Source organism: Semicossyphus pulcher, unplaced genomic scaffold (assembly GCF_022749685.1).
Source record: "Semicossyphus pulcher isolate SPU_LCO1_2020_fin unplaced genomic scaffold, fSemPul1.0.p SCAF_19, whole genome shotgun sequence".
In the NCBI taxonomy this organism is placed as follows: Eukaryota; Metazoa; Chordata; class Actinopteri; order Labriformes; family Labridae; genus Semicossyphus; species Semicossyphus pulcher.
In genome coordinates, this window is record NW_027211692.1 from 15634261 (window position 1) to 15660401 (window position 26141).

Genomic DNA, 26141 nt, shown 5'->3' on the forward strand with positions numbered 1-26141 from the left:
CGTTATGTTAATAGGCTACTCTAAAATTGCCCGTAGGTGTGATTGGTTTTGACAGCTGTGATTGGCTCCGTTATGACTGTTGTCATTTTCAAATCAATCCATTTTAATTTAAAAAGCTATTACGCAACAGAAAAGTGGAGCATTTAGAAAGCATTTATCTAATTTATAATTTCTCATGTGTTTGGTGTAGAATCGTTAAAGAGTTCAAAAAATGCTAAATTCCACAGTATACAAACAAATGGGAATAAAACAGTTTCTTTAATGATGACAGAGCGTTGCCTTTCTCATATTTTCATATGGCTTACCTCCTTCACCATAGAAGGAGGTAGGTTTTTAAGTTTTCCCCTTTTCAAAATGTTATTTTTATATTCACTGTGGATTATTTAAGGTTTCTGGCCATCATTTGCTTGTTGATACTGGAACCCATGTAGCTGCCATTCACTGTTATCTCTCATTAAGTGCCATTAAGTTATTTTTGCTTGGACTTAACTGTGTTTTCCTATGATAATGATTCATTACAGTGCAATACATTTAATGTGGACTGACACTGCATTCTACGTTCAAATCAATCAATGTCCTAATTTGTCCTTGTACCACTATACACAGCTTTTTATAAGATGCTAAACCTTTAACATTTAACTCATGGACATTGAGGAAGTGTCTACAGATTGTTTTAAGGTTTGACAAATGTCAGGCACATGAGATCACACGACAAACAAGCCGGATGTACCTTACCTGTCCAACACTGGCCGACGATTAAATAAATGTTTGATAAACACTGAACAGGCGAACGAGCCAGTTATAGCGAGCACAGTATACCTGCTTCTTAGGGTTAAAATTATTCTTGACTTCTTGCACGGCCAGAAAGTTCCATAAATGGATGTTGAATGAAAAAATCCCCAAAAGGCAGCCAGCAGGATCCACCTGTCAATCAAGTGACCCGGCTCCTATGATTTGAGGCTTAATATCATTACAACGAGTGTGTTATAAAAAAAATCACCCCCCGTACAATTATCTTGAACAGTAAAATTGCCTATTTATAACAAACCCATTTTTTGTGCCAGGCTGTAAACATGTTTATTTCTGTTGTAAAAATGGGCATTTTCCCATCTGCCGTAATGTTATTTCTTGGTTTCTGGAGACAGCCTCAAGTGGCCCCTCCAGGAACAGCAGTTTTTTTGCACTTCCACATTCGTTTCATTTTTCAACACTGGAGGTTGCTGCTTGATATAGACACGCATATACACAGACATACATTATGATCTTGTAAAACCAGATGACCTTTTGCACTCACTTTCTCTTTCTCTGTAAGCACTCTTCATAGTTTCAGATGTGGAGTGGGCGGAGAGGGCTTTTTTGGTTATAAAAATAAATCTCCTGAATGATTAGGGTCACAGTAAGGTCCTGAAGTGGATGTCTTTGCTGCTTTTGATTATTTTGAAAAAGCATTTTTGGAAAGTTTCCTCATTTGAGAATGACCAACTTTCACTTGGTGTGAGAACTCGCTGGCTTATCTTTGGATTGGCTCAGTTCGTCTCGATCTTTCGTCCATTGGGGATCATGTTCACACACTAAGAGTGCACATTAAGTAAACTAATGTACTTAGCACTTATCATTTGTGGTGAACTCCCTTCTGTTGGCCACAGAGCTGGCCCCAAAGAGTTCCGTTATGGGGGACATAAGGAAGTTATAACAATGTCAAGGAAGTGTGTTACTGTGCCTGTCGGAAATGAGTATCACTGCACTTAATTGAGCCCTGAGAAACGGGGTTAAACTAACGGTAGCTGGATTTCACTTAGAGGTATTTTGTATATACGTAACTTTGATCTGTAGAAACGGGAAATCGTTTTGTTGTTTCTTGATGATCTCAGCGTTGGCTTTTTAGGTTGTGAAAAGTTGGCTAAATGCATGGGAAGGCCGATAATTTGGGCCGGAGTTTATCTTTTTTCCCACGTCTTAGGTACAACCACAACAGCATGTTGTTAACATCTCATCTAATGGTTGCGTTATCTTAAGCATGGCTGTTGCTGGACACCACTGACATGATGAAAATTAGTTTCATCTGCATTTTGTATTGCTTATGAACTCTGCTGCCTACACTCTCTCCAACTATTAAGTGGCACTTTGCCGGCCTTTTCTGCCCTGAATCCCAGAGAAAGCCTGAGAAACTCTGATAAGCCAAAAATGAAACACTCTACATCACTTTTCCCCTGTGAATTCTGTCATACATTTGTCACCAAAACTTGTACATCACTCGCTTTGGGGAAAATGTTATCCAAGCTTTGATTTGTGCTTCTTATTCACAATAAAGTGCACACACTGTAGCTCAAACTCTTCAAATGGTCACCTGTCAATACAAAAGTTCTGTGGTCAAGTCAAGTTGCTTTAATTTGTTGTACCTACTAATTGTATCTTAACCTGTTATGGATTTAGGTTAGACCCAAACGCAGGACACAGACAATGGGATTTTAGAAATGAAAAGAGTTTAATAACGCTGAGAACAGAATGAGTGGCCTGATGGCTGGGAAGGGAATCGCGGGGCAGCAGGAGAGGGTGAGGCAAGTGGTGAAGCTGAGGTGTACTGAGGGAGAGCAGGGCTGGCAGAAGAGGCATAGATGATCCTGGGGCAGAAGAATAAACAAGTTAGGAACTTGGCAAAAAATAAGGCACGATCACTTCTTAGCAAATACTCAATGATTTGGCCGGGAGCGTGGCTACCACTGTTGGCTGAACGACAGTCTGGCGATGAGTGACTGAAAAACCAGGGTTGAAATACTGCAGGCTTGATGAATTGATGAGAGGAAGGTGTGCTGACTGGTAGGAGTGATGAACCGATTAAGAGCAGATGTGCAGGATAAGCAGAGCTGAGAGTCAGGGAAGTGAGGAAGCCATGCCCATGCCAGGTACACAACCAAACCAGAAACAGAGACAACGAGGGACAGACATGGGAACACAAGGAGAGGGAAAACACTCTGTGGCACTGCCACAGCCATAACATGACCAAATACATTGGTATTGACCGTTCCCATACAAGTAGAATTTACTAAGCAAAGATGGTTGATGCTTCATTGGCCTTTAACACACCTGGTATCAACGTGGTTTTCTTGATTGGATTACAAGTGGACTACCTTAACTACAGGTGTGAACACTCCCAGGACGGATTGAGGACGCATTCAGATCCGATCACTCAGGCCACATACGGAGGTGGTCTGGGACTTGCTTATCCACATACGTCTGGTAGTGTGAATGCACGTGTCCTGGGCCACATTAAGCACAGCCATGGCAACGATCATGTGGATACAGGGCTCACTCTCTTCTCATTCCCCTCTAATTTCTTCATGATCAAACAAAGTCACATATCACTTCAGTCCGTACTCAGCCACCCCCCCAATAGTGGCCACTGAAGATGGATTTGGAGACGCATTGAAATGCAAAGTGTGAACGCTAGTGCTTAGAGGGGAACATTCTTGACTGTGCCTAACACTTTTTAACCCATAAATCGCATAAATCAACAGAAAGACGTACAGCTTTAATGTTGGTGCTCGGCCAAAATTTATATCTAATAATGGAAACCACTGTCTCTCTACATCAGTCATTTTTAAAGCACGAAGAATTGTTTATTTTTAAACATAATTTTTTTTAAGCTGAGAAGAGTTAATGTGGTCACTATAAAAACCTTGCTTATATATGTTCTATTCTACGATATATGTATCCAATGTCTTAGCCTGGCTTTTCCATATATGTGTTTGAAACCCACATAGCGAATTTAATGATTTCTGCAAAGGTTGAAGGAGAATGGATACCCAGGGATTTGGATGTGTTGCTTGAGTGCATGCAAAGCTCTCTTAAAGTTGGAGTCCTGGAGATTCGAATGCCAAACATGAGTCACCCTGCTGCCTGGTGTGACCCTTACCAGAACTCATCAGTTTTCCCTTGGTGCCTGGGCTTAAATCTGATCTTCACTGGAACCTGCTTCATGTACTGAGCAATGTTAACTGAGAAGAAACCACATCTGGAGTGTGGTCTGGATGTGTGTATCACACTCTGGAGGTAGGCCAGTCTGCTTGTACTGTGTTGGTGACACCACAGGCGATTAAAGGAGGATTTTTGTACTGCTGCACTCTTCATCCACCAGTCTGTGTTGGTTTCACTTTGTAGTGTCCCACTGCTTAAAAGTGACGACAGCTGACAGAATGCCTTTATCTGAAGTCTAACCATGGGGGTTGACTTTTTGTATGTTTTTTTTAATGTAGCTTAAAACAAATAAATGTCTGTAATATCTGTACAGTGTCAGCTTAAGATCAAAGGAAGATCAAGAATCATTGTCGTGCTGGAACCACCAATCACAGCCGGCCAACTTTTCTGTGTGATTACTGCATGATAACAATCTAAGAGCTGATCCAGTACAGCAACCCACAGCAAGATGTAAACACTTACCCACCGAACAAAGGTTCATTGTAGCAGTAGTAGTCCATGTGTAGAGTGTTACACAGTAATTCCCCCTCCTGCAACTAGAGATACAAAAGAAAACAACATTTGCATCAACATACTACTCATTTAAAGCAAAGGGCATCCAAGATCAGTTCACCTTAGATGCAACCTGTAAAGGTAATATGGTTCTACTCAGGGAGCACATGTTGAATTTATCACATGTGACATCATGTTCCGACAATATAAATAGGTTGGAGCTATAGCGTTGTATACAGTTTACATGTAACTGAATGATGTTGCACAGTGTAAGACATGTTGGAAATTAAAATGCAGAAGTTCCAGTAACTCAATTAACAAAGTAATAATTTCAGTGTAACTTATTCAGTCAATGTAAATTGATTGATTGTGACAATCATTCTTTAATGTCGCTCTCACTACAAACTATTTCTTTATCAAAACAGAGTTTCACCTGTCATTTTGCATGGCATAGTGACAGGAAGTACCTTGTCCTTTACTCAGTGTTTAGGAGCATCCTGCTGTACTCTCTGGTGTTAGCATGGCTGATGTGTAACGTAACACACGTTACACTGAAAGACTGTCTTGTTTGACCATAAATTTATGTTTGATAATAAAGGTTTGACGTCAAAAGTTATATTTTCATTACTTTTTTATTTGAAACCAAACTGTGGCACCAGGTTATCGTATTGTCTTGTTTCCTGCGTTGGGGAAAATCTTTACGTTTTGGACCAGAGAAATATCAGTATATCTGTTGGTAAGTAAAGCCTGCTGTGCATCGGAATTTAATATACTTCTACTACCTCAGTGAGTTGATATGGTTCCTGGCGATGATCTCAGAAGCTGTCTTGACAGACTTCATTTCCCTTCTGCCAAAGCCAAAAGTACTTGGAAGGTTAAAGTGGATTATACTTTGATGCTCTGCCAACTGTGCCTGCAGATGTTGTTCAATTAAAGCAAGGGTCTTTTGTAATCCCTGGTTGTCCCCAAGAGAGAACGGAGGGTGTCTGCATGTTGTAGAATGTTTCGCAATGTGGTGTGACAAAAACAGAAAGACCCAAACTCTCATAGTGATTTACATCTGTGAGGAAAACCTTGTTTCCAGGCTCATAATCAGCGGAATTGTCCAGTGACCTGGGAGCCCTTTTTTATCAGTGCTGATACCAGCTACCTAACAAACATTTGATTGATTGATTCTTTAATGACCACACAGCCAGGCTGATGGAAGTTTTTTCAGTACAGCTTGGTACAGGTTCCAACATTAAACATTAAACATATAACATAGATATACATACAGACAAACACATTTCATGCATAAGGGCCATGCTTAATCCTCAGCGTTCAGAGTTCAGAATGTTCATTGCAGTGGGAATGAAACTGTATTTTGTTCCAGAGGGATCTGACGTTTGACAGCAGAGGGGCTGGGAGCGGAGGCCGGTAAGGGCGTCTCCTGAACCTGGCAAAGGTGCCGGAGCGGCGGCCCTTTTTGGTCGGCAGCCATGATGTTAAGTGGGTTGAGATGTTTAAATCCCGTAATTTCTCCTCCAGCAAGGATGTAGGTGGGCCCAGATCACTGTGGAAGATGGATCTGAGGTTTAAAAGCTCTGATCAGGTGTACTGGATTAAGCACGGCACTTTGCAAACAAGTAACGCAGACACTAAAATGACAGACAGCAACACTGCTTGTACTGTGGCAAGCCTCACAGCCGCCATCTTTCCTTTTCCATCTTAATTGATCTACAAGCCCAGATACTCCTACTTTCTCTATACATTGATCTAAACACATCTTGCCACTGTCGTGATTACCATTATGTCACTTTCAAAACAAAAGGTTCGCTTGGGTGAATTCTGTTAGTGTGTACAGTTAAACTAAATACATCTAACTAAGATAAAATAAATGGTTAACAAATTAATCACTTGTGACCAAAGTCAGAATGGAGACAGTATGCTGCACTTGGTCCAACAATCGCACCAAATTCATTGATATTTGAACCCCACCGTTTATGGTGTTAATAACATTGGTGAGTTCTGAGTGACCTTTCATCAACCAAATTCCATGTTCCATCTCAGCCTTTTTGGCAAAAACACCATTCAACAAAGCCCAAAGAGAAATAACAGACATGAGCTAAAATAGATATTTAGACTTGCAAATACATGGAGAGAAACACGACTCCCATCCAGAATACACTTCTGCTTCCCAAACAGGCTGCTCAGCTGGGGCTTTTGGTCTTAAATCAAACATGGGAAAAAAATAGTATCATGCAGGATACAGTATTAGGTCAGTGTCCTTCTGATGTTTGGATTGTAACTGATGATTTACTGGAATCATAAGCAGTGCTGAGAGCGCTTCAAATGTTTCCTTGTTTTTGACTATTACAGAGTTTTTGGAATCATTCAATGTGGTTTTTGTCGTCTGATGAAAACATGTTTCACTCATTGAAATCATCATTCAAGTATGTATGATGTAGGAATACTTTATGGAGTTTTAAGCTGAATGTCAATGAACACTAGAATCTCAGGTTTGCCCTGAGAAAAGCACTGCCACTTTAATACTTTAATCAAATCAACACAATTCACTGTACATATATACAGACCTGTTCCTTAAAGGCTGGACTCACACTACAGGAGTTTTGGGCTGGTTTTCACCCTTCCTAGAATCAGAAGAATTATCTGGGCTGCAACCAAACAATCAATTATAGAGAAAAGGATACAGAGCTGCTGACGATGTTTCCAAGAGCGGTCAAATTATAGCTCCTGGCTCTAATGTTTGCTAGCATGCTACTGCTGACGGAAAAAACGGAAAATCCCATCTAAAGTTCCCGCTAAAGAATAGGAAACCCGTGTTGACTGAGTCTGCCCTAACTGTTTCATTATCCATTATCCATTATTTTTCCTCACTTCAGGGCATTACTTCAGTATTTTGAGATCACGTGAGATCATACAAGATCACATGAGGATGTACTTTGTGGCACACACGATAACTTTGATAATGTCCTGTTTTGAGTGATGCACCTTTGATTTCTTATCTTGAAGTGTGCGCATGTTTGAGATAAGAGAATTCACTTGCATTATAATGATAAAGCTTCTATGCCGTACATAGGGCTCAAAACACTAAATGTAAAGAGACAATCAGTGGCATTACAAATGCAAGCACAGCAGAAACCGATTTGCTGTACGCTGCGTGTATCATAAATAGTTTCTACATAAGAGAAAATAAGTGAATCCGTAGTTGTGTGACTACACTTTACAATTACAGCCAAAACATGTTTCGCATTCAGTCTGCACAATCCTAACAAAAGCTTTAATTGTTAACTCGCCTGACCTAACTTTAAGGAAATCAGCATGAGCAAATACGGACGCTAATGGTGGACGTCACTTCTATGAAGGATACTGTGTGTCTTGGAAAGCAGAAGCCATTAGCATGCATGCAACAGCCCAGTCTGTCAGGTTTGTGTCTGAGGGAGTAATGACTTTGGCTGTAGCACTTGCCAGTAAAAAGTCCACTCAACCTCTTTTACTGAAATCCCCCCCAAAAAACGTGTCTCAGGTTAGAACAAACAGATGGACAGGGGCAGGTTTGTCAGCAGCGAGGTGTCCGCTGAGGAAGTGTCCCGAAAGAACTTCAGTGCAAATCCAACCCGTTAATCAGTCAGGAGTTTAAGAAGTTGCGCTAACATGATTTATTATTGTTTTTGGTAAATAAAAAGGAGTTGCAAAGCATACTTTGGAGAACAGAGTGAGGCTTTTTGTAGTTGCTGTGTGGTTTTGTTGGTCCGATGATACAGACCACCACTGATGTGCAAGTATTATCAGGAAAGAGGAGCCATACTTGTTTCAGCACTGAAGGTACAGCTTGGCTTCTGTTCAAAAACTTGGTGAACCACTGGGACTGGCTTTCACACACTGCCAGCAGTGCACGGCTATTTCAAGCTAATTCATGCTGCCAGTGACTTTGTAATGTCTGATATCCTGTGGACACATGCTGATAGTGCTGCGCTGTTTTCCCTCTCCCTCAAAGATTTCTCGAGCGATAACTAAAGAGAAACAGAGAAACGAATGTGTTGAAAACAAACCAACAGTTAATTAGAGCGAGAGAGAAGCGGTGATTATCTGGGTCTGTGCTTTGCTCCTCTTCAGTCTCTTTTGACTCTTATAGATAAGTCCACTCAGTATCCATGCAAATGTTTGGCAGACAGCTCAATTCCTTCTGGATGAGAGGGAGGGAGGGTTGTCTCTGTTTCTCTCTCTCCCTCGCTCCCTCTGTGTGTCTCTTTCCCTCTCTCTCTCTCTCCCTTTCCTCGCTGGCAGCAGCGTCTGTAATGTTGGCAGGAGTGACCAGAATAAAAACAGCAACACCAGACATAGAGGAGGAAAAAAGCACAGTGATCCACTGAACCAGAGTCTTCTCTCTCTCTTAATTACTTTGAGTCCCCTATCTTTTCCCTTTTTTTCCACATTTTTTCCTACTGTTTTAGACTTCTGGCTCGTGGTAATTAGTTAGAAGAGAATAAAACTAGCTGATCGGGAGAGGGGTGGTGCATTTTGGAGCAAGATGGCTAACAGAAACATTCTGTTGCTCTTCTTCGGACTCTTCCTCCTTGCACTGATTCAGCCCTCTCTTCAAGGAGGTAAGTGCATGCTACAGGTGAACTGAGCGGTGATCTCTGCTGCATCATTCACAGACTTAGAACAGGTGCAACTTTTGTGTCTGTGACTCTTTGTCCCTCAGAGACATACAACTGAACATCCTCTGTAATGAAACGTTTTTTTGATGCTTTTTAGCTGTAAGGTAAAACTTATTTGAATTAAAATATAGTTATTGATTGCAGTATAACTCCAGATTTATATCAAATAAAAATGTATTCCATGCTTGCTTTGATTTTTGTCTTTTGGCATAATCCCAACTCTAACTTGTAAAACCCATTTACAAATTGGTATCATGTACACGCAATGATTGTTTAGTCTGGCTGATGTTCTGCATACGGCACACACCTGTGCGTACACTTATGTCTACATGACTGCAGTCTGTATCCTTTAACATGTCAGGAAAAGAAGGTCCCAGCTGGTCCATCTTTACAAAGCATAACAAAATAGTTTAAATGCACCACTGATGAACTCCAGGTGGATGGACGGTGTATGCGAGCGTGACCTTTACAGCTTTGACAGGATCCAATATTGAAGTTTTATAACTACGAAATAAGCGAAGCAGCAACGTGCAGATTCGAGGGGTTAGTTCCAAGTCCGGCTTGAAGTCTGTGTGTGTGTTTCAGACAGAGAGAGAGAGAGAGGTGGTGAGCAAACCTTTCCCCTCTCTCTCATTCAAACAGTGAGTTTGCCTTTTCTCCCCTTTCTGCATTGCTTTCATTCGGTTCTTTGTCCGTGTTTAGGCTGAAATTCTGCAGTTATTCCTCACCTGGAAAACATGTTCAGCATCTTTGGCTGGATTTGCTCGAGTCTTTTAGCTGTATTTATTTGCTCAAAAGTCAAAGCTGTTTACGTCCTTATCTTTCATTTTCCTGTCAGATGCATTGTGTTTAGATTGTAAGTCAACCAAAAGAAATATCTTGTTCTTATAAAGAGCAATTATTCCCATCTGTTTGTTTGGCCCACTCTTATTCGATCACGATAGCAAAGTATACCAAGTTTGTTTCTGCAGGTGGTAGATTGTATAATCCAAAAATGTATCTGCCCTTCTTTTCCCTGTTTGAAAACACATGTATCCCTTCTTTCTTGTGCCAACCACTTTTCATTTGAGATTTTGAGGTGCATTCGGGCAGAGATATATAGCAGGTAGAGGAGCCAGCAGATATCAGTATTGGCTTAGCAGCATAACTTTGATCTCAGGCGAGCATCCATCCATATCAAACATTTCTGTGACGCTCAAACTAGTTCCGTCTGTGTCTGTGATCTCTTACTTAAAAAAACCCTCTCTCAGCATTATTATCTATGAGTAACATGAACCTCATTAACACCAAATCCCCTTATTTAATGCCTCTGCGCAGAGAACACCTTATGCTTGAGAATTTCACCCCTTGAACTACGACGGAGAGCATGTGCTGTGAATGAGTTCCATCAACACATGTAAATGAGTTACAGTCCTGGAGGAAACATCTGGGACGGAGTTTGTTCATAAATTAGCCCCCTGTCATGTTATCCTCTGACCTTGTGTAGGTGCTGTTTTGTGTTTGTTGTCTCCCTCTCTTACTGAGGAGGAGGCAGACTGCTTTTACTTTCTACAAAACAAGCAACATCTGTCACAGTGAGGTGGAGGTTATAAATTTGCGTTGACGCAGCCTGGGCTCAGTGGCCTCTGTTTTTTATTGCTACATTTGATAACTGAATCAAACCCAGGCCGAGAGGGTTGATAAAATTCTTTGACTACATTCCTCAACTTAGGAATTTAATCAAGCCTATTCCCTTGTTGCCCTATTAAAACTAAGCTTATAAGGTTGCTTTTTATTATTTACTTTAACCTCGTAAATGCCAAGATCACCTATTAAGTCTATCTGATTGTTACCTTGAATTATGTTCCCTTCAGACAGGCTTACTAAATAATAACCAGTGGACTTTGTCTTTGTTTGGCATTTATGACAGACACATTTAATGGTACAATTCTGAGCAGCCAGTAGGAGATGAAGGGGGGGGGGGGGAGCTGCCATGTTCCTTCAAAGTCTCCAAAGAATTAAAGACTTTGTGTGATGTTTACTTTAGTATTGCTGGGAGCCAGTTTGCCTCATTTGGCATTGATCAGTTTCAGCTCTGAGACTTCAGAGGATTTAATACATTCATCAGTAACAAGCTGGCTGTAGGTGTAGTTAAACAAAATGAATGCAGATTGGATGGCATGCCTTGGCTGTCACAAAACACTGTGATGAATCGCAGCATTAACCCAGCATCGCTGGTAGATACCCAAACTGATTGTCTCAATTCCCAGAGCAAGTGGTGCTTCAGGCTTTATTGGTTGCGTGTGTTGTGTACACCTCTGGCTCTAATCCGCCTTCTGGAAGGGTTGAGTGCCAACCACAGCATACTGGGTTAATGTGACACAGAGGCACCCCAGTGTTTAGCAGCCCTACGCTGCAAATAAAGGGATGGACCATTTAAAGTTCCTTTTGAGCAGTAGAGTGATGTTTAGTTAAATTTCTTTAGTTTCCTTAATGCTGGACCTACAAATGCATTTTAATTTGTTGATGTAGAGCGGTTTGGTGTAATTTGCTGTGAGGTGACCTCATTCAGTGCTCATGTGGGAAGGAGCCCTTCAGTTACAAGCGCAGACTGTCTAAGGTTTGCTATTGTGAAAGAGTTGTTGTTCCATGTATTTGTGCCTTACACAAATCCTGGGAAAGTGTTGTGAGATTGGACTATTTGATTCTCTGTTTGCAGATTTACATCAAAGCATGTTGACTGGCCTTTTGTAAACCTTCCGTAGAAATGAGTCCTCAACAAAAAAGAGTTAAAAAATGTTTAGTTTCTTACTCTTTATTTGTGGATGAATGTCAGTCTGAGCATCTCCCACAGGGATGTTTCTCCCGCAGTCAGCCAGTGCCAAGTGTTCAACAAAGGAGCACATTAACTCAGATGATTCATTCAAGCCACTCTGCTCGCAGCCCTCACCAGGCTGTGAGGTCTCACCGGGCCAGCAATCTGAAATGGCTCCTGTGAGGAATGTTTTCATCTTAACCCGCCGCTGCCTACTCACGTCCAAGCTCTTCTTGGTTTACAAACATCATTATAACAAAAGTATAAAAATATTGTTTTAATAAAAATAGGTTGACATAGAATAGAGTGAAATTCTGAAAACGCATTACGTCAGAGTAATCACAATCCTCTGAAAGAAAACACTGTAGTCTGTGTTCTATTAGTTTCAGGGCATGTTCTTTGTGGGAGAGGGTGGGGGTAAACATGGCACCTTTAGGCCTTTGGCATCAGTAGGTCGGTCTAAACCAAACCAAACAGTTGTGCAAGTGTTTTGTTTTAATTTATCTGTAGAACTACTGGAGAACATCTCCTGTTCCTACATACACATATAAATCATAGATGTAAATTGCATCTGTCGTTGCCAGGATAATAGTAAAGTAGAAATGTGTTTGTGTTCATACATCTGATTATTGATTCCTCTCTCAGCCGCCATGCTCTCTCTCATGATTCAAATGCTAAGCTAACAAGAACTTACTGTGTCCTATTTCAACAGTCTCAACAATTTAGTCATATTTTCTGCTATTTTCAGTTTTGCATTTGTTCGTTTTTTCTGAAATAGCTTAAGATAGGGCCGAGGCAAATTAAATCATGGAAATATAATAAGCATTAAATAGGCAATGTCGCCCTTTATTGTGTCTTTGACACTGGATCTTTCAATATGTCAATTCAACTGCTTGACACAAATCAGTTTCTGGACTGGAGTCACAGTATGAGCTGTGTCCACTAGCTCTGTGGCTGATGGTAATCTTCGTCTTATGTCATGTTCAGCTGTGGAATACCAAGACAGGACAGTCCACAGCTGTTCCAACCCTTCTATTAAGTTTCAAAGGCTCTTTTGGTTTCCTAATCCTGTAATGATGTCCCGTCAGCTTCCAGTATTCACCCAAGACACCCAAAGGCGAGCAACTGAACAATGACAAGATAAGAATGGATTCCTCGTAGTCCGTTGCGAGTTTGTTTTAACCGGTGCGTATCTCTGATGCTCTGCTGCTGAGAAGTGTCGCAGAGACGAGGCTGGCAAGTGAACAAATGAAAGGTGGAGTCAGGTCAGGGTTAACGCAAGAATCCGATTGATTTCCCATCAAATCCTCACACTTTCCTCCTTCGCCCTACAACATGCAGTGGAAACTAGACAGTGCAAGGGGTGACTGATAGTAGGCCAGCTGTCACATGTCTGATAACGGGAGATGTAAGGGTGCCAGGAACCACAGTGTTTGCTTTACTGCACTGTTGCTCAGGGTTTCAGTGTGAGAGCTTTCCAAAAAGTGCGAACCAAACCTCCTCTTATGGGACAGTGGTTTTGGATACATTTGAATTCAACAGTTGTAAGTTTGCCAAAGCCTTTTTTTTTATTTGATTGAAAAGGATTGATATACTGGTGTAGAGTTGTGTAACTGCAGGTGGTTAAAGTGGTATGAATGCATTTCTTAGGACTTGAAACTATGTGGACCACAGAACTGTGCTCATAATTGGTAATGGTCCTATTAGACTTTTTTTAAAGGATGGGGTATTTAGTAATTAACTTTGTGAGGTTTTACTTGCAGGTGTTTTTGCATGCCTCACTACATGCAAATTGTTCCAACAACTCTAAGGCATTTAATTATTTAGTTTAAGGCCAATTTTGAAACTACCACAGCAAAGGGTCGTGGAAATGTCACATTACTCACCAGCTTGTTGTAAATAAACGAAATGATTTCATGTCACAGAGAGCATTAACATGGGAGGCACTATGGAAAAACAGTCATTGGCTTTAGTTTTATTCAATAACAAAACAAGTTCTGACTTACAATTTCCAAACTCCTTTTATTCGATCATTGTTTGTGGGTCCAACCACCCATGTCATCCATAAAATGCAGGGTTTTTAAGCCAGCATACATTTTCCACACGGAGTGTAATTTGTAAATACATTCATTAATCATTGATCACCAGCTGTGATGCTCAGGTAAAATATCAGATAGAATACCACGCCAGCTTAACAGTTAATAAACATGTCTGTTCCTTCTTTTCAGCCCGACAGTCCAAACATGATGCAAAACTAACACACAAAGATTTGGACAGCGTCCTTTCCACCTGTTTGCCTGTTTCCTTTGCATTACATCATTTTAAGGGGAATGAAAACAAATCACTCAAATTCACACATGTTGTATATAAAATATGATTTGCATCCAAGCCTTGGAGCTTTTCACACATTGTTCCTGTATGGTAACAATGTTTATCCCAACTGAAAACAGACAGGTATTCCATTTGGGCCCTGCTTTTCAACACATGACAACAGATTTGTTTTGCCAGAAAGGGACACAAACTCCAGCGCATCAAAAAACCCACGTGTGATCCATATGGACATGTTGACAGGCAAATCACTTCTACTAAAGTTCCAACAATCGTTAGATACACACTGTGATTAACAGTGAAACATCACAGGAAGTGTCAGCACGCCACTCCTGGAGCCTTTTCCTTCACATGCGTGTTTCACTTGTTTTGCTTTTTGCTGATGACTGGCTGCATTCCTGGCTTACTGACACCCCATCCACTGTGAGTCTGAAAGTTGGACCACATTCAAGTCCAAGGGGGAGCGGAGATAAATTCAAATCACTGTCGAGATTCCTGTGAGTGCATGTACATCATCACCCTCTTAATGCACTCAGAGCAGCTCTGGGTCCAAACCACAACCATAAAAAAGCCTATTAAGCTGAACAGTAATTGTTTTTAACTGATAGCAATTAGGCTTATTACTTACAAGCCTGTAACAGGCACTAATTTATTGGTACTTCCCCATCTTGCTTTTTTTTCTTGTTTTTTTTACATTAGCATCTTTACAAGTTGTTTCTCACTTAGTCCAAGTAGAATGAACCTGTTCCAAAATGAATAACCTTATTAAGTTGTGGTGTTTGACTTCTCATGCTCTTGTTCACTGGGTTTGTACTCGTAAGACGGTCTTTAAATATTTTCTCCCAGGATATTCTCTCCACAAACCTCAATCATATTACAAAACTCAGGGCAAACTCTTGACTGGGGTCAACTCTGAAATCTAATCCCTCGTGCTCCACAAGTCCTCTTGTCCTTCACACACATTCCAGCACATTCCCATGACCTGGCTGATTTCACAAGGAACGTAAGCGCATGGCGATGAGGAGGATAATTAGTACGATCATGAATAAATCTTCAAATTTATTGAGGTTGGTCAGGTCACTTGGCATAGGTCAGTGTGTGCCTTATTTGGATGCATGGTCTCAGTGAACCTAATGCACTCTGTAAAAGTGGCGCAGCAGCTCGATGTGATTCTAAGAAAAAGGAAAACTGGACTAGACAAACACTCCCTCTTTCCTCGCTCGCGGTGCCGAGACAGGAAATCCTCCGTTTGATTGTGAATTGAGGGGGCAGAATTGAGAACAATCACTCCAACCTTGTCGTGTGGTGCCTGTACCTGAGGTCTCTGTCATGGAGCCAGTGGTGCGTGCAAACTGAGAGATACACGTACACACACATTATTTGCCTTCGTTTAGTCTGATGATCAAATTAAGAACCAGTTATTTACTTATTTCTAATGTTATTTGAACCAACAGGCTTTTCAGTATGAGTTCTTCCTTCGTCCGCTGGTCGAGTTTAGAGGCAGTTCTTTTTCATTTGTCTATTTGGTTAGTCCATGGAGTCATAATTTGTCCCAAACCATAACTGTTCCCATTTACATTGCTGCTGAAAATTGAACCAAAATGATGGGAAATGTGTCTACTTTGCACATGGTGCACTCTGTGAACCCTCTTTGGCTCACTGCATTATGCTAACGGAAGGATAAAGGAGCTCTACGCAAAATAACCATATCATAATTATATCAACAACTCCAGATTCTGCAGTGTAGACTTTTATTTTAACAACCTTCTACACAAAATAAAAGCATACCCTTCTTTACATGCGTCATCCCCCTACCTGATTAGCCTCACCATCCTGTAAATGTCTGATTATATGCTACAATATCTTCCAGCAGTTGGTTCTGGATTCTGCACTTCACTGGTTCCCTCCATTGCTTTGTGGTGACTGCAAATCTCTTTTGACTCTAGCAGTACAATAGCAAGAATACCACTTTAAATGTGACAGTATGTCAGTTAAAGCCTTTATAGTTGAATCAGTATCCATCACTATTTGGCTCATGTTTTAGTGGCATCTGACGTGTATTTTGAACCACACCAGACACTCATACCTTGTTATGTTCTTCCCCTTATGATCACACTCAGTGGACGGAACTCAAAGCGAAGTGTTCACACAGTTTTCCCTAATAAACACATTGAACGCCTTTGACATGTGGTTTAAATTAATTGGCCTCACAAAACATGTAAGAGCCATTAAACATAATCATGGTGATCCTGCAGAACCATTCTCTCCATTGCGTTGTGTTTATAGAGATATAAACCAGGTTTTCCCCTCAAAAAATATTACTTTGTAATTTTGGCCTTAGCTCAGCGTCCCGTTGGATTTAGCTGTTAGCCGTCCCAGAACAACTGCAGGCATTTTTTCATCCTCCCTCCCTTTTATTGCTGTTGCCGTTCCTTATATCCATGAGGCCACCGTGTCTGGGATTCAGAACGACCATCTCAGGAGTTTCTCTGGGTTCCAGCCAGAAATCAACGAGAAATTAGGCTGGGGGATGTAGGTGGGGGTTGAGGGATGTCCACAGTGCAGCAGCAGCTTTCTGAGGGAGGCCTCCAACTGCACTACCTCATCAGAATGAAAACAATTGGAATTTTCTCCTAATCAAGCCTATAAAGTTTACTTTTTTATGCTTTCACCCTGGCTCTGGCTGGGGCGGCTGTGTTCACGTTTCATTGTGCACCCAACCACAACCATGACCCTGGGCGGATCTGTATGCCAAGGACCGATCTCAGATTTTCTGTCTGGGTCACAGATGATGAAAGTGTTTAAGAATGTTTATCTAATAAATGGGGTCATTGTTTACAAATGCTTTAATAACTGTAGCAATAAAATTAATTAATGGGTGAGAACAGTTTGGCCACTTTTAGCTGGTGTCACAATTGTTGGTGATAGAAGAAGACCTTCAGCCTTCTCTGCTGTGTGTTTCAGGTGTGTATGTGCCACCTGGTGCTGGGATTGGACCAGGAGGTGCTGGACCAGGCACTGGATACTTTCCAGGTAATACAGCCTCTAATAATTGTCTGGACAGTTTAAACAAAACACCCAGAACACAGCCAAGACAGTGTTCTAATGGCATACTATATATTATATACTGAATACTGTACACTATACTACATACTACATACCACATACTACATACTGCATACCGCGTTCGGCGGTAGTATGTAGTATGGAGCTGTTCAAATGTATTTTGCAGTATGCTGCGCCAGTTTCCGGTTTTGGAAAGTGGAAGTAAACAATAGCTCGTCAAAAGCAAACCGCTGCTTCTTTAGCTATAGCGCCGCTATAGCGCCCCCTTCTGCTCTTGGGGAATGCTGCCGCCGTCTGCCATTTCAACTGCCGTTGTGACGTTCCGCATTGCATTGTGGGATACAGTAGACGAGGCAGACCGGTCCGATGCATGCTGGAGATGCTTTCCAAATCAGTATGACATCCGGGTCTTTTTGGCATACTGTAAATGTGGCTTTTGTTTGCATATTGCATACCACATTTAAATATAAAAAATGTGTAAAAGTATAATAAATGATCAGTATGACAACCTGGTATATATATATATATATAAATATAAAAAACATTATCCCTGCATCACTACATGTAGCAGTAGCATGACTCATTACTCTGTATGGTTTCTGTTTTACAAGGGGCTGCTGGAGGAGTCCCTGCCGGCTATAAACCAGCTAAAGCTGCAGGTGAGTAGAGGAGATGGTGGATTTATGATTTTTGCCCATATATAAAAAACATTTAAGAATCACATCTGGTTCATTATGAATTGGTTCCTGCACTACTGTTTCAGTGTTTTGGAAATAAGAAACTTGAGTTTGATTCTATGTTGTAACTTTAATGTTTTTTCTGTTGTGATGAATCAAACTTTTGGTTCAACTCCTGATCTTAAACTACAGGCAGAGCTCCAGATGTTAATATAGACTAAGTAATCTCTCGATCATGAAAGCTTTGTATATTTCTCAGGGTTCTGCTTGTCTTGTCTTCATGGCCATTGCCCCCATTTGGTTGAATGCCGAGCCACAAATATTCTCTCTGGTGTTTGTAATCTCACACATCCATGGCAGATACACTCAGCTCTGCATGCACAGTTCTCTCAAGCAACAGATCACCAAGCGTTGGCAGCGTCCTGGCATGGCTACAGCTTCCATTTGCTGAACAAGTTCGTCCCTGTGAACTAAAGCCACGAGTGAGGAAGAACTGATGTGATGAGACTTTTGAGTTGCGATATTATTCTGTGAGTGGGATGTTGTAAGCTGTGTCTGAGTGCTAACTGAAGTTGGAGCATCCAACAAGGTTCTTTCATGTTAACAAAATCAAGCGAAACGGATCTTCTCTTCAGCTCTTCTGAAGACAAATTCCCTGTCAGCACTCAGCATTGGTTTGGTCAAATCTGGAGGAAACATATGGACAGACTTCCTTGTCAAACCACCACAAGCAAGAATAATTATATCCTAGGGATATTGCTGTGGCAATAAACAATGTGTTTAACCGCCAACCACTGTGGTTAAGCCAGTTTGTTGGAAAACATTATGAGGTTTAAGCTTTAAGAAAACGTGTGGCCTGTTACTCATTTCTTCATAGAAGCTCTGCAGTCCGAGATGATTAGCATGATCTTAACAATGGCAGTGGTGACAAGGGCATGACGACACGACATGAACATAGTTAGCAAATGATGAAAGCTGAGAACAGTAATGTTGTCGACCCTACTGATCGCAATAACACCTGTCCCTGACAGTAGGAGGTTATGGAGGTGGCGGGCGTGGTGTCGGCCCGGGTGGTTTGGTGCCAGGAGGTGTTGGGCTGGGTGGCTTGGGCCTCGGAGGACTGGGAGCAGGTATGAAGTTGCAGGAACTTTATTCACATCTCAATATCATTATTAAAAAAGGGGGAATTCCAAATAATGGAATGTAACTCTATTTTGCAATGTTTAAAACAAAATGAAACAACTTTTTTGGAGAAAGTCTGCAAATGTTTTGAAATAACTTGGAAGAAACATTGTTGACATATACTTTTTTTTGTTGTTTTTGCTGGATAGGACAAGGTGGAAAGCCCCCGAAACCAGGTAAGTTAGACCGTGTGAGTAAAATATTGTGTTTTGTGAAAAGTGCTGTAAAGTAGGGTTATGTTGCAGGTCCACATTTTTGAGAAAAGAAAAGTACAGCTAAATATTTTAATGAAATATTTAGAGATCTTGTCACAACCATGTGTTCTTTCTTACTTTGTATTATATATTATAGTTTCTTAGTTTACATTATAGAGTAATAGATGCAAATCAGCACCGGAGGCAAACAGATCTCTTTTGGTTACAACATGGAACATTCCTCTGCATTACATATTCTGTTGAATCGGCTTGAAAGGAAGGAAATATACAGTATGTTATGGGGTGGGTAAAGTAGGTCAGTGTATGGACTGCATTATGTTCACAAACCAACAGAGCAGGGAGACCTGAACCGAATCAGAGCTGTGGCTAAAGAAAAACAGTCTTGATTGGTTGTCACAGAGTTTCTCTTATCGACCCCGTGTTTTTCGTCGGCTTTGGTTTACACTGGCTCTGCATTTATCTGGGGCGTCCTGACTGGGTGGGACCATACAGAGATTCCACCACTCCTACACCTCTCCTGTATAAGGGAGTGATGATTGGCAGAGTGAAAACGGCCATCAACGCCTGCCAAACAATGGTGCCAGAGCTCTGATTAATGTTATTGTAGTGTTAGACGCTTACAATATCTGGAAACCTCTGTGTTGGAACTTAACACGGCCCTTCTCTCCGATACCGTACAGTAAATATTTTCTTTTGCTGTATTTCAGTCTGCGCTGCATCGGTACTTAGCAAATGTTTAGCCATCGTTTAATTCTGTAAGCATTGCTGATAAAATCTCAGCCTACCTCCTATGTGTTGAGAAAGATAAGGAAACAAGCAATCGTCTTATAGTCCTGATAACACATGGAGCAGGTTACAGAAGGGTCCCTCCGGGGCGCCACAGCCCCACCCTCCAACAAGAGCTGCAGGAGAGCCATTATGTGAAAATGACCTAATATCAAGTATTTGATGGAAGTTGATTTTGGCTGGGATCAGAAGGGAAGTGTGGCTCATGCTTCTGCATGCAAAGGAGTTCTCCCTGTAGCTCACCGGTTGTACATTGTAGAATTTACATTCGTGAAAAAAGGAAAGCAAACTTTATTTTTGAATTAAGAGCAATTTGTGTTGAGGATCTCACCATCCCACTTCATTCTAACATCTCTAACAGAGAAATCAGCGAGGGGTTAGTTAAGGTTTTACACATTTTTGAAATGAAAGGAGAGACTTTATTCACTGAGGGGTTGTAGTTTGTTCCGCTTCATGGTTGTAATTATGTTGAGTAATCTCTTAATGCTGCTCTCCAACAGTGGCGTCTTTCAGCAATTTGCATTCCATCCGGAGAATACTGCCTGAAACCATCAACATTTGGATATAAAAACTTTCTACATGCCTTACAAGTATTAATTTTCATTATTAAACAAATGAGCATCTAAAGTTCACCAGCAGGTAAGGCTGTAACAATAGCAGGTTGAATGCATCTGCGTGAGTTAGTCAGTGTTTGGCTTGTGCTGCAGGAAAAGTTATATGATACTCTTTTTATTAATGCATAAAACGGTATTCTGTTGCTAAAGTTACAGATATAAAAACAATTGTTAACTTCTCTTAGGTGGACGCTCACACACACACACATGAGACCTGCCATTCATTCTTTGTGGGAGCCAAGCAGTGACATTGCATTCCACAGATACGCACCTTGCCTGGCCAGTAATGGAGAACAGCAGCTGGCTTTGTGAGTAGCGTGACTGCAGTGAATTGCAGCGCAGCTCATGCAAGACCTTGTAAATGTTACACTAATTGTGAAGCCTGTCAGCATCCAGCTTGGACAAAACACTGAAAGCTGGAAAAGAGGAACTTTCTCTTTATGAACAGCTGTTGGACAGTGAATCCTTTTTTTGTATTGCCTCAAGCGAAGGTGGATTCAGTCCTTTTTGTTTGATCGCCAAAACTTGGCTTTCGTAGGCTAGCCTCTTGTCAGTCTAAGACAGTGTGAAGGCTGTAAACAAGAAACAGAGTTTACTGTTCTGATGTCTGTGTACTTGTAAAACACCATAACACTGGGCTGTTTTAGGTTGACAAAGGTTTGTCTGGGGGGGATATCTACAGTATGTGTCCCTTTAGCTTAAAGGTCAGTGTTAAATCCTGGAGGTTTCCTCTTGTTCCACATGCCTATATACTATGAAGCATGGCTCATTGTCGTTATAAGAACAACCGGCATGCAGCTCTTTGTTAGTGTATCGGCGGTAGTGTGTTGGAGATGTGTGGAAGTAAATAGTAATGACTAAAGTAAAGAAACTAATTTGTTTGGGGCTTCCCTGGAAGTCGCATCTGCAGCTAGAATAAGCAAGGGACTAACGAAAAGTCAGCTCATGTTTGTGCCATGTTTGTCATTTTGGTTCTGGTACTAGCTCAGCTGTTTGTTGTTTGTTCAAAGGGAAACAAATCTGAGGGTAATCAGTAGTAAGCTCTCAGTTTTAATTTAATAAAGTTGAGCATCAATGTTGCTGTGCGTGACCCCCTAATGAACTGGGTCTCTCAGGTAGTTCCACCCACAACCAGCACGCCAAAAGAAAGACAGAAATTGATAATGTGAGTATGATGAAGGCCTACTCCTAAACCTCACATTGTGATGCAATACAACTCAACAGCAGTCCCTCATTAAGGTATGATTTATTGCAGTGCTGTTGTGTTAGACCGCATTAGTTAAGAGTACTGAATAAACTGGCAACAGAGAGTATATAGTCATCACATCTTATCCCACCTTTATTTTGTCTCTTCACAGCCACTTAATAAATATAATGATGATATGTTATAAAAAAAAAAATAGTGAAAAGCGTTCAAACAATTATGTGCAAGATAAAATCACGCTTGGAAAAACTTCAATACAAATATAATTTAAGATGATTCATTACGCCGGTGCACGCAGCGACATGTCTGTGGGATTTGTTATGACACAGCTCTGAAGTCTTGGATCTAATGGTTCCTGTGACAACAGGCCAACCTGTAGTAGAGCCGAGATGTGGCCAACACTGCACTCTGATTTGATGCTGGACTCACTTTTCGGCTGTTTCTAGAAATATTGCTCATATTTAGTTACAAATAAAATTGTTATTTCACCACTCACCCGGTCAGTTCAAAGTCTGGCTCTTTGGAACACTTTGATATTATTTGGACCTTTCTGCAAGTAAATCTCAGTCACTGCCCATCAGCAGCCATATCTTTTGGTTCGTCTTCAAACCTCCCTGGTTCATATTAAATTCAGGAGGGTTCATATCAGGGTCATCATTTGAAGAAGCAGTAAATATACTTGTCTGCTTCATAACAGGAAGGGAGAGGAAAGTCAGAGGAATGAAAAGACAGAGGGAGGACAGAAGAGACAAGGTGAAGCAAGGAGAGCGGAAAACGCCGATAAATCCTGCAAACAAACTGTGTACTGAATGCGCCGTCCGCATTCACCACCACTCAGTAATACACTCCACATCATATGCTCATTCATTCCTGCAACACACATGCTTAGAGAGTTTACTGACGGAAAGGCGACTGATAGATCGAGGTGAGGATGAAAGTGTTCCGCCAAAAGAAGATGAGCTTGGAGACGGTTTCGTCTCCTGGAGCACATGTGCCTTTCATTACCGGCTCAGACCTGTCTACTGAGCTGTCAGAGACTGGAAGCATCTGCATGTGAATGTGCATGACCGTGAGTGTATGTAAATCTGTTTATGGTCTTCATATGTGTGTAATTATAAGTGTTAGCACATGTGCAGACAAAAACAGACACACATAAATACTGAGTATGTGTCCTGACACTTGGAGATGTGCAGTGCCTCATCCAGAGCACAGACATACACAATACTTATTTAGGCTATGTACATGATTGCAATTTCCTCTATTCTTACCCACTCATGTTCCGTCATCCTCTCCTCAGTTTGTTGGTTTCAAGACTTCATTATCTTTGATATTGAACTCTGGACTCACCACATACAATGTACACACGGCCAGCACACTTTGTTCCGAGGAGAACGCCTGTTGCTTCCCAAACGATTTGTCTTAGTCGCCAAATGTTTTTTTAAGCATCTTCAGTGACCTCACAAATAAATCTTGTGAAGTTAGAATGACATTGGCGGAAAGCAAGATAAGCTCTGGGCTTAATCAGTTTTTATTGGCGTCTAATCAGTCACGCATGCCACTCATTACGGTTTCCCAACATTGAATCAATACCATGATCAAACCACAGCTCCCCAGCCTTTAACTAGCGTGTTCCGTGTCATGTTGGTGTGGTTTTTCTCCAGTTACCACCAATGTGATTGTTTCCATGTTCACAGTGCTAGTTGATGAGCCATCCCATGCTCTCCTAACCTCTCCCATGTTGAGTTTGCCAGCAGGTCTGGAGCACGGACCTCCTTGTCCATCTGGCAGCGTGGCCTGTTTATGCAGTGATGGAGGAAGTTCTTGCTCTTATTTCCCCAAGAGTCCATGAAGATGGATCACCAGTTAAACCACCTTGTTGCAATCATTGGTGGGAGTGGACTTAAGTCTGTTGATCTGAGGGCCTGTTTAGTGTATATGTGACTGAATAAGCAACGACAGTGCAGCTTTTATACTTGAGCAGAGGAGTTAAGGGTTCTATTTCCAGCAGTACTAGTCTTTTAGTCAAGTCGATTGTATGTGTCCACAATTGGTGAGTATAGCTGTAGCAGAACAGAAGGGGGACGTGGTCACATGTTGCTTTAAGTTGTGATGCAAGTTGAAGCAATGCTTTCTAAATGCAGTATGATTGTCAATCGTCCGTGCAAAAAGTATATTTAAGTAAGCAATTTGTGCTTATTATCTTTTCCAGTAAATCTTGTATTCCCGGTGCGGTGCTAGTCACTGGTATTATCTCACTTCGGTGAAATGTTTTTGATTTCTGGATTTCTCAATTCTTATCCAGAGTCAGTGCTGGACTAAATGACTTGTGAAGATGAATGGCTTTGAAATGACTTCAGCCTTGGCCCCTTTAGGACGTATAGGTATCCTGATGTGTAGCAATACCTCCACATACATGTAATGTACAATTTGGTAAACAGCTGTCCACTGTCAGTGATGCAATTAATCTCTCTCCCTTGTTTTCTTTGTAGAGCATCCCATAAGTTTGTCATGGTGAAATGCTTCAGATGGCCGCTCAGTGATCATAGTCTTTGTAATGACAGGGGAACTTGGACACTCAATAAGTCTCACGTCAGAGTTTCAGTGTGCATGTTTTGAGCTGAGTCGGCCCGAGGAACACTAGGCTCTTTGCTCAACCCTGAGTTGTCAGAAAAGTATTCACTGGAATGGCAGATGCATATGTGGACCATCTGGGAAAGGAAACACACTTGGCCAACTTTACATACCATGGCCACCGGCTGAGTTTGTGGACTTGTTTTCTTGCCCGATGAATTAATTTGCAAAATTCAGCTTCTCTAGACATGGAATATACTTTTAGATATTTGCAGGTTTTGAAAGTTGCATTCAGTGAGTGCACTTGTACTCTGTGTACCACGATTACCCTAATGCAGGCAGTGTGTGTCTGCCTTGTCCGCATGCCTCTACAGTACACTCTTTGAGCCTGTGTGCCAAGCTAAAATAGGCAATGGAATGAGCAGTGGGTTAGGGATACTCTTTGAACACATTCAGGGGCTCATTGTTGGCAGAGCAACAGTGATATTCCTTCAGTCGTGGATAAAAAGAAGAATAGCTGCGGCTCTAAACTCACAGAAACCCAGAGAAGGCAGAACTGTTTGGTTGACTTGTAAGCCTATAGCGTAGCATGTTCTGCTCTGTATGACTTGAAGTATAAACAATGACATCAAAAACTCAGTGGACATGGTGTAAGGCATGATGTACCAATTAGCACAGTTTGAATGAAGGGACAACAGTAATGCTCTTTGCACAGATGTGTTTGATGTAAGGCGTGTGTGTGAAGGTGAGAGACTCCAAAGGACTCAGGCTGGTGAGGTCAGGCAGCCACAGACGTCACTTGGCAAAGCAGCCCGGTTTGGCCCTGTGGCGAGGCTTGTAATCCACATCGCATGTAATGGTGACTTTTACAGTTACAGTTAATTTGGAGCCATTTGTAAGAGTTGCTCAATGCCTCAGCGATGATGTGTGTGTGTTCTGCTGCCCAATTGCGTGGGTTGTGAGCGTTTTCCAAAGTTGCTTCATCAGTGTAAGTGCTGACCACATCATGAAAGTGAGCACATTCTCTCAAAAGTATGATGCAAATGTCCCCTATAAAACTTAAAAAGTGACCACCCATACCAACAATATCTAACTACACTCACGGAGCAGTTTGGAAGTCCAGTTTTATTACACGGATTTTGACCTGGACGCAACCCAAAGAGCAAAGATTTTAGAGAATGAAGCAACCCGAGACCTTTTCCCTGTTTGTCTGTAGGAGCTCTGGCAGGAGTGCGCTCGGGGTCATCTGGCAAAGAGGGAGGCTGAGGCTTTGGGACCTCTCATTGATAGTGTCAATGACTCCATGGAAAAGGAAAGCGAAAACAATAAAAGGCTTGACGCCAAAGTTGGCTGGTTCACACCAGCCAGAGCGGGACAGAGTTTGTGTGTAGTGGTGGGACTGTTAATGCTTAATTAGTCCAACATGTGACCAGTCCTGCTTCTCACAGCTCCATGCCCCATGACTGACAGCTCAGAGAACCTGGAAGTGACAAGGAGCAGGGGAGGTCACAGGAGACGGAGGGGGAGAGGCAGCAAGGGGAGCTTCAGTGTGTCCACTTGTCTCACGCGATCT

General features: G+C 41.6%; 1 protein-coding gene across 1 annotated transcript in view; it reads left to right on the plus strand.

Annotated features, from left to right (window-relative positions):
- Positions 1 to 8804: 8804 nt before the first annotated feature.
- Positions 8805 to 26141, plus strand: part of elna (elastin a) — a 46603-nt gene continuing 29266 nt past the window's right edge. Inside the window, exons 1-5 of the mRNA XM_069669029.1 lie at positions 8805 to 9074; positions 17218 to 17286; positions 17931 to 17978; positions 19028 to 19126; positions 19328 to 19354. Of these exons, the coding sequence (XP_069525130.1) occupies positions 8999 to 9074; positions 17218 to 17286; positions 17931 to 17978; positions 19028 to 19126; positions 19328 to 19354 (319 nt within the window). The 5' untranslated portion in view covers positions 8805 to 8998. The remainder of the gene's footprint in view (positions 9075 to 17217; positions 17287 to 17930; positions 17979 to 19027; positions 19127 to 19327; positions 19355 to 26141) is intronic.